Raw genomic sequence first — 9,446 nt, forward strand, 5'->3', positions numbered from 1 at the left:
ACACCATGCTGTCTATCAGCAGACATTACGTCCTTTTGGTCTCCTGCTTTACCTACATTTTACCTGTTTACATAAATACAAGAATATATTACAGGGGCTGGAGAGATGGCTCAGCGGTTAAGAGCACTGACTGTTCTTCCAGAGGACCTGAGTTCAATTCCCAGCAACCACATGGTGGCTCACAACCATCTTTAATGGGATCCAATGCCCTCTTCTGGTGTGTCTGAAGACAGCTTCAGTGTACTCACATATATAAAATAAATCTTAAACAAAAAAGAATACATTATAGGATCTGCATATAAAGGATTACACTGGCCCATATGGAAAAAATGATTTTTCCTAAGTCTGTATAATGTGTAAACTACGCTACTATACACAACATAGTATGGTTTTTCGATTTTAAAAAAATATCTATCTTTTGAAATTAATTTTTACAAAGCCACCAAATATTAAAATGAGGTTTTACAAAGCAACATGAATAAACAAAGCATAGTTTTATCCATGTGATGATGGAATACTATGCAGCCATAAAAAGACTAAAGTGGAAGCTGGAGAGGTGGCTCAGTGGTTAGAGCACTGGCTGCTCTTCCACAGGACCCAGGTTTGATTCGCAGCACCCAGATGGGGGCTCACAGTATTCTATAACTCTAATCCTAGAGATCCAATGCCCTATTCTGACTTCCCATACACATAAAATAAAATAAAGTATTTAATTATTTATTTGTTTCTGTATGGGCGCTTTGTCTGCATATATGTCTACGAATGACATGTATGCAGTGCCCCCAGAGGCCAGAAAGGGTATGGGATTTCCTGGGATTGGAATTATAAAAGGTTGGGAGCCACCCTGTGGGTGATAAGGATTGAATCTGGGTCCTCTAGAAGAGCAAACCTGTGGTCTTTCCCACTGACCCATTGCTCAAGCCTCTAAATAAATCTTTTCAACCCCCCAAAAAAGACTAGCTGGCTGGTGGTGGCGCACAACTTTAATCCCAGCACTTGGGAGGCAGAGGCAGGCAGATGTCTATGAGTTCGAGGCCAGCCTGGTCTAGAGAGAGAGAGTTTCAGGACAGCCAGGGCTACACAAAGAAATCCTGTCTTAAAAAACAAAACCAAAAAAAAAAAAAAACCAACATAAAACAACCAAAAAAATATCTGGCAGGTATGGTGGTACACATTGGGACAGGCTGGTCTCTATAGCAAACCCTGTCTCAAAACAACCCAGCCGGGCAGTGGTGTCGCACGCCTTTAATCCCAGCACTTGGGAGGCAGAGGCAGGTGGATTTCTGAGTCTGAGGCCAGCCTGGTCTACAGAGTGAGTTCCAGGACAGCCCGGGCTATAAGAGAAACCCTGCCTGGAAAAACAATGAACAAACAAACAAACAAACAAACAAAAAACAACCCAAAATAATAAATATAAAATATGGCTTGTGAGATGGCTCAGTGCAAACGGGAACCTGCTGGCAAGCTTAACGCCCTCAGAACCCACATAGGAGAGAACCAATCCCCATTAGTATCTATGAACCCTACACGTGTACTGTGGCACGTGCAGACACACACAAATAAACAAATATAAAAAGAATACATAAAATTGTTAGCATGGTGATTTTTAAGTTGTCTATATTTTACCACAGTAAAAAAAAAAAAAAATCAGAATCATGTGGGGTTTGTATTCTCAGTACTTGGGAGTCAGCAGGAGACAGATCTCTGTCAGTTTTAGGTCCAGCCTGGTCTACACAATGAGACCCTCAAAATAAAATAATGAAGCCATTTCAAACAAGTGATTAGTCAAAGAATGAAGCTGAGGAGAGGCCTGGGAGCGTGCTGGAAGCATGTGGGCACGTGGGGGCAGCAGAGGCCATGGGCACAGAAGAGAGGGAGATGCCACCAGACGTCTCGCTGTCTTAGCAGGAGGTGCCCGGGGATACTGCAGTTTGCCCACTGGGGGGAAGTGTGGGCAGGGTTGTGGTGATAACCGTCTCTCATGGGGAATTGCTGTCTCTTGCCCAGAGAACACCCCATCAGCCTGTTTCCCCTGTCCACATTTATGGGGTGCACAGGGAATGGGAGCCTGAGAAGGAAGGGCAGAAAGCAATGTTGGGAGGCGCAGTGTTGAATATCACTACAAGTCAGTTTAGGTGACAATCGGGGGTTGGGAACAGGACCCATGGGGGTCACTGCTCAGCTAATGGACAGCAGTTCTGTCTGTCCCACCACTCCAGCATGTTAAACAGAAGTCCCGCCCAACAGCCTTATTCATCGTGATTCAATAGTTAGCCCCCCAAGACCTGGGCCTTATGGTCCTGCCAGAGTCTAGAGCTCCTCTCTGCTTCTATGTCTGATCCATGGTCCACTGACCCTCGCAGCAATCCCAAGAGGTGGCTAGAATGGATTCAATAGGGTCCACAAATTCATGTCTACTGAAAACCTAAAAGGGTAATGTTATTTTAGAGTCTTCGGGGAAGGCGAGATGGCTCAGGGAGTAAAGGTGCTTGCCACCAAGCCTGACTACCTGAACTCAATGCTCTGGATCCACAGGGTAGAAGAGAACATTCTCTGCAAGGTGTCCTCTAACCTTCACATGCAGGCTACACGCTCACACACAGGCACACACACTCACATGCACACTCACATACACTCACACACTCACAGACACACTCACAGACAGGCACACATACTCACATATGTTCACATACTCATATACACACATATGCACACTCACACACTCACATGCACACTCACATACACTCACACACATACACACATGCACACTCACACACTCACATACACTCACATTCACACACTCACATACACTCACACATACACACATGCACACTCACACACTCACATACACACATATGAGCACTCACACACTCACATGCACTCACATACACTCAAACATACACGCATGCACACTCACACACTCACGTACACGCATATGCACACTCACATACGCCCACACACTCACATACACATACATACACTCAAACACATGCACACACATTCACACACACGTACGCTCACACACACATACACAGTGACTCTCACACACACTAATTAGTTGGTTAAATGTAAAAACTATACACGCACATAGGCAGAGAGACAGGATCCCGGCAGACTATGAAAGAGGGCATCGGTTACTGGGGGAGGCTGCAGAGGACCCTGCTCAAAAGAAAGAACCTCAGTGAAAATCTAATGTAAAATAAAGTTCCTGATTGTGACAGATTTGATGTCCAGCGTATGCTCCAGACTTCTGTGAACCGAGTTACTGTGACTCTCCCTCAGTCCAGTCTACTCTGGGCCACCAACAAACCAGGTTTCTGGTTTATTAAACATTATTTAGCCTTTTCTTGGCTGAGAGGGAGAAGGATCCGCGCACCCTGAGCCTACCTACCCCGTGAAGGCATCCCATATAATTATGAGGCAGTCTGGTCCTTCGTCTGCTGTGGCAATCCATCGCCTGTCATTGCTGACGCAGAGGCAAGAGATGATGTTAGGGTGACCCTGTGGAAATGAAGAACACGTGCTTAAAAATGATAAAGATGGGTCCCAGTGTGGACCTCAGGAAGGGCTGGGTCCACGTATCCCTGAGCTCCTTCCAAAGCTTGCCTGCCTGGAAAGTGGCTTCTACAGCCTACACAGAGGTTTCTCATCTTCTGTTGGGGGGTAGAGCAGTGGATTCTCAAGCTTTCTCTTCCTTCGCAAACCTGAAGAAGCTGTGGTCCTCACTAGGGATGGAGGTAAGTACCCAACACAACCAGGACCTCTGAACTCCCTGCTGGCCTTGTCCTCTACAAACACTGCTCGCCCTGGAGGACTGAACAGTTCTACGGCTCAGTGGTCTCTGCCCCAGTCATTTCCCATACAAGAGAAGAATCTTCTAGAAACGCACTCAGAGATGGGAGTGGTCTTATAGGACATGGTGCTCATTTTTCCTCCCCTCCCTCCATATTCCCCCCCCCCCCAAAGCTGTCAACTCTTTACCAGCCACACTGGCCCTCACACACAAGGCTTCTGTCTGGTTCTTCCCTAGACTGTCCTGTTGGCTCACTCACTCAACTCATTCTTCAGGTCTCAGCGGAAACAGGACGTTTTCCGTCCCTGCTCGGCCAATTTATGGCGTCTCTCATGGTGACTCCCTTAGCGTGCCTTCCCTTCACCTTCCGGCCCCTTCTCTCCTCATCTCTTAAAGCTCCCTGCTTCCGTGCCTCTTTAGATCACAGACTGGGAATTCCGTGAGGATGGCGCTAGATTAGTGTTGTTCACGGCCACAGACCGACCTGATACGAGCAGTGCTCAGGATGCAGTTACGTTGTGAACAAATGGCGGTGGCCAGTCCTAGCTGTGAACTGGCATGGCTAGACTCTTGTGGGTTACGCTGCACCCACCTGAGCTGCCTGCCTACCCCGGCCAGCCTCCTCCACGGTTCCTGTACTTGGTGGTCTCTGCTCAACCCAGCTTCAAGGGTTGCTCACTGCTTTTATCAGAAAGGAAATTCCTCAGGTTGCATCCCCAGTACCAGCAGCAGGCACTACCCAGGTGCTTGGGAAAAAATTTGGGATCCTCCTGATCTTGGCCTTGACTGAGAAGGGTTCTATAACGTCACACATTCATGAAACAGCTACGGAGAACGAATAACCAAGTTGGCAGTGGATAGCAGACACCAGAAATGGGACACTTAGGTAGGGAATCGTGACAACTCAAGGACAATCTGTCAGGGATGCAGGAAGCCAGAGGTGTGAGGAAGACAGGCATAGAGGATATGCAAGGACAGGGGGTGAAATAGTAAGAAACACTGCGAAAGCGAGGGAAGGATTGGGGGACCCCTGGACTCCTGAGTACCTCTAAGTCCTGAGACCTAGACTGCATAACACTAATAACAATCATGATATTTCATGATATGATAATTATTTTATTAATTTTATATATATTCCACTCTGGGCTAGTCACTGTGACACTCTGAGCCTCAGTTTCCTCTTCTGACATGTGGGTATACTAACACCTACCTTCCAGGCATGGTAACAAAAAGCTGAGTCTAAGTGGCTGTAGGTCTGAGTCCCCAGGGAACAGGTGCCCTTTGTAACTTCTGTGGGGACATAACCTATGCTCCCACATCTAGTTTTTTTGTTTTTTTAAAAGAAATGTACAAAATCAAGGTGTTTCTATTTTTTTTTTTTTTTTTTTTTTTTTTGGTTTTTCGAGACAGGGCTTCTCTGTGTAGTCCTGGCTGTCCTGGAACTCACTCTGTAGACCAGGCTAGCCTCAAACTCTTGAACTCAGAAATCTGCCTGCCTCTGCCTCCAAGTGCTGGGATTAAAGGTGTGCGCCACCACCGCCCAGCTTCTAATTTTTTTTTAAAGATTTATTTATTTATTTATTTATGTGAGTATACTGTTACTGTCTTCAGACACACCAGAAGAGGGCATCAGATTCCATTACAGATGGTTGTGAGCCACCATGTGGTTGCTGGGAATTGAACTCATGACCTCTGGAAGAGCAGCCAGTGCTCTTAACTCCTGAACCATCTCTCCAGCCAATTTGTAATTCTTGAAATGACAAAATTAATAATATCAACTACTGCTTCCCAATGAGTATTGATTAGACTCACAGAAGACATGCTTTTTAAATTTTTCTGTTTGTTTATTACATTTATTTGTGTATCCGTGTGTGTGTGTGTGTTGGGGGTGTCATGGGGAATGCACACACTTGCCTACCACAGCGCACATATGGAGGTCAGAGGACAGCCTACAGGAGTTCCTTCTTTCCTTTCACAATGTGAGTCCTAGGGAATCCCAGGTCACTGGGCTTGGGCTTGGTGTCTGTGGGCTGAGTCACCTCACGGTTCCTATTGTTGATCCAAAGGGAGAATTTGCTGGAAAAAGGAAACATCTGCCAGAATGATGGTGAGGCACACAAGCCAACCTGGGATTCAAGGCAAAGTCTATACGCAAATTACAGGTGTCTTTCTCCAGCCTGGTGTGGTGGCACACGCCTACCACCTCAGAGGCTGAAGCCAAAAGTTTGAGAACCCAGGGCCAGCCAGCCTGGGCTCCATATCTGAGTCCCTATCTTAACGAACAAAACAAGCAAACACACTGTTTTGCTCACGGGGGTGCGACAAGGCCTACATACCTGAAGATGGTACTGGGTGTTCCCGAAGACATCGTAGATGACAGCAGTGTGGCCACTGATGTACAGAAGGACTCTCCTGTCTTCACGCATGTAGTAGACAGGGAGGGAACTGTTCCATCCAAAGGACCAGGTCATGCTCTGGAGGATAAAGACAAACACAGGGAACCAGTGGCTTGATGAGCCCAGAGCTGTGACTCCCGGGAGCCTCACCCTGCCTGCCTCTGGAGGAGACCCATTCCGACAGGACAGTCGGAGGGAGGAAGAGAACCTTTTTGTTTTAAACAGGGTCACATGTCACCCAGGTTGGCTGTAAACTAACTACATAGCTAAAGGGTACCTTTTTACTCCCAATTCTCCTGACTGTCCCGCTTTTTCTAAATTAAATTAAAATTTTTAATTTTTAAATTAAAAATTAAAAATGAAGGGAGAAATTGGACATGGAGGGGTTAGGGAGGGACGGAGTCTTCTACATCATAAAACACCTTTTCTGTTCTCTCACTTCCCAGGCCTGAAGCCCCACTTGGTGCTAATATAGCATGAGCACCCAACCTGATAAATTCCTTATTTACTTCCTGGAAACACAGGACAGAGAACATTTGATAAAACTTACTAAGCAAACTTAAGAGAAAGGCAAGCCTTTGGCCCGAATGACTTGCTTGTCCGCTTCGCTTCGTGTTTTTTGTTGCTGCCGCTACCGCTGCTGCCTTACCCCAAAGTTTCTCTATGTAAAGTTCCTTGGCTAGAACTTCAGCTCAGTGCTGGAGTGCTTGCCTAGCATGAGCAAGGCCCTGGGTTCAATGCCAACCCCACACAGACACTAAGTCAGTAAGTCTACCCTTCAGGGAGCAATGCTAGAATCGGAATCTTACGAAGTGAGAAACTAAGACATCTTGGAAAGGTCAAAATTACCGTGACACCGAGAATGATCCCTGGCTGCCAGGGCTCTAGAGCAGGGGGCTGAGTAGATAAGAGGTGTCCAGGGGAGTTTTAGGCAGAGTCTCTTCTGAGACTGATATGGTGACTACGCAGAGTTAGATTCCTGTCAAAGCCCACAGGATGTTCGACACACCTAGTATGTTCATAGTAGCACTGACTTTGGCATATCAGTGCTGGTAAATGGTGTAACTGCACCACGATGCAAGCCGGTAATGAAAGGGGAATCTGGAGGTGTTGGCACCAAGGGATTTGTGGAAATTCTGTATACTATGCACTCATTCCGTGAGCCCAAAGCAGCTCTCTCTCACACACAAAATCCAATCGATTGAAAGCAGCATTGGAAGTGGTGTTGGCTGAATAATAAACTTCTGAAGATAATCATTTATATTAGACTAAAGCACCAAGCTGTCTTTCTTCTCTTGGGTCAATACTTAGGAAGGTGAATGGAAACACAGTGTATTTCTTCCCAAGACAGACACGCCAGCTAACTGTATGGTGACCTCTTTCCCCTCCCCCGTGCCCCGCCTCTGTCAGGCAACCTTCCTGTTCCCATCAGCCTGCACTCTGGAGTTTATGTTTCCATTTAGAGCTTGGGTTGCGTGGGCAGAAATAGTGGAACAGTCGAATCATGGTTGTCTCAGGCTGCACCTTCTAGGAACAGAATTACTTAATATTTGGCTCGGTTCTAAAGAGCCGATTCATGCAAATGAAACTGTTCCTTTGGAGACTTGCTATTCCTAAAAGGGTCATCATGTTCATCTTGGATTTCATTTTGTCATTTTAAAAATTGGCCACGGGAAAAGGAAAGACTCCAGCCAGGCATGGCAGGGTGCCTGCCTGCCAAGGCCAGCAATTGAGAGCGGGGTGGGGACGATAAGTGAATTAGCCTTGGCTACACAGTATATTTGAAACCAGCCTGGGCTATATGAGAACAGGTTTTGATGGGGTTTGTTTTTTTTTTGTTTGTTTTTATTTTTGTTTTTAATTAAAAAGAGGGCCACGAAGATTGCTCTTTGGGTCAAAGGGCTTACTGTACAAGGCAAGCGACCTGAGTTCAGTGCCCAGAACCCATGTAAAAGTGGAGAGAAGCAACTTCACAGAGTTGCGCTTCTGACTCCGACAAACATATCACACACATATACACACTATCACAAATTAATTTAAAAAATAAAGATGGCCTGGCAAGATGGCTCAGCAATAAAGGTGCTTGCCACCAAGCTTGGTGACATGAGTGCCATCTCCAGGATCCACAGGGTGGAAGGAGTCCACCTCTGACTTGCATACATGTACTATAACACACGTGTGTGCGTGCACACACACACACACACACTAATATTTATTTAGCTTTATTTTACAAGTATGAATACATTCACTGCATGTATGTATCTGAGCCGCATGCGCTCCTGGTGCCTACAGAGGCCAGATGAAGTCACTGGATTCCTAGAGCTAGAGTTAGAGATGGTTATAAGCCACACGTGAGTTCTGGGAATCAAACCTGGGTCCTCTGTAAAAGGAACAAGTGCTCTCAACTGCTGAGCCTTCTCTCTAATCTTTTTTGTTGTTGCTGTGGTTTTGTTTTTTTTGTTTTTTTTTTTTTTTTTTGAGACAGGGTTTCTCTGTGTAGCCCTGGCTGTCCTGGAACTCACTCTGTAGACCAGGCTGTCCTGGATCTCAGAAATCCGCCTGTCTCTGCCTCCCAAGTGCTGGGACTAAAGGCGTGCGTCACCACTGCCCGGCCTCTCTAATCTCTTAATACTTTTTTGTTGTTGTTGTTTTTAAGGAAACAAGAATCATCGTCTTCAGAGATTAACACAGGGCTGCCTTTATATGCCAGGACTACTCTGGAGCTGTGTTCACGGTTTCGGACGGTTTCGTATCTCACATCCTTCCTAATATTCTCAGCAAATGGGCATGGGGTATAAGTTACCTCGTGCGTTTATATTTTTCTAAAACGCTGTCATATCAAGATGAAAGCTGAGTTTCGGGACTGGGTTTGCCCGAATTTTATCATCCGCGCGCAAGCTCTTACTGCCTCTGTATCTGACAGGGGCAGATTCCAGGGGGAATCTTGTTCACCATCGGCTCACTAAGGCTGCTGACTAAGACCGCAGACCCAAAGGGGAGGAGGAGAGTCTGGGTGTGGGAGGAACACAGAACACATCCATCCGCCAGAGCATCTTTAGTGAGAGGGAGGAAGGAGTCGGAAGTACCGCAGGTGGCCACTAGGAGGCCCATCATTAGACCTGAGACAGTGATGTGTCAATAGAGAGCTTCCAACACTTACTCAGCTTTTTGCATTTTCCAGAAATGTGGGCTATCTCAGTGGTCTTTAAGAGATAGATAGATAGATAGATAGATAGATAGATAGATAGATAGATAGA

The 9,446-nt window shown here is 46.2% G+C and overlaps 1 protein-coding gene across 1 annotated transcript in view; it reads right to left on the reverse strand.

Moving 5' to 3' along the window:
- Wdr66 (WD repeat domain 66) overlaps positions 1-9,446 on the reverse strand; it is a 69,456-nt gene that overhangs the window by 55,458 nt on the left and 4,552 nt on the right. Inside the window, exons 4-5 of the mRNA XM_028765952.1 lie at positions 6,130-6,267; positions 3,392-3,501 (exon numbers count right to left, since the gene is read on the reverse strand). Of these exons, the coding sequence (XP_028621785.1) occupies positions 3,392-3,501; positions 6,130-6,267 (248 nt within the window). The remainder of the gene's footprint in view (positions 1-3,391; positions 3,502-6,129; positions 6,268-9,446) is intronic.

The sequence above is a fragment of the Grammomys surdaster genome, unplaced genomic scaffold (assembly GCF_004785775.1).
Source record: "Grammomys surdaster isolate TR1022 unplaced genomic scaffold, NIH_TR_1.0 166, whole genome shotgun sequence".
Lineage (NCBI taxonomy): Eukaryota > Metazoa > Chordata > Mammalia > Rodentia > Muridae > Grammomys > Grammomys surdaster.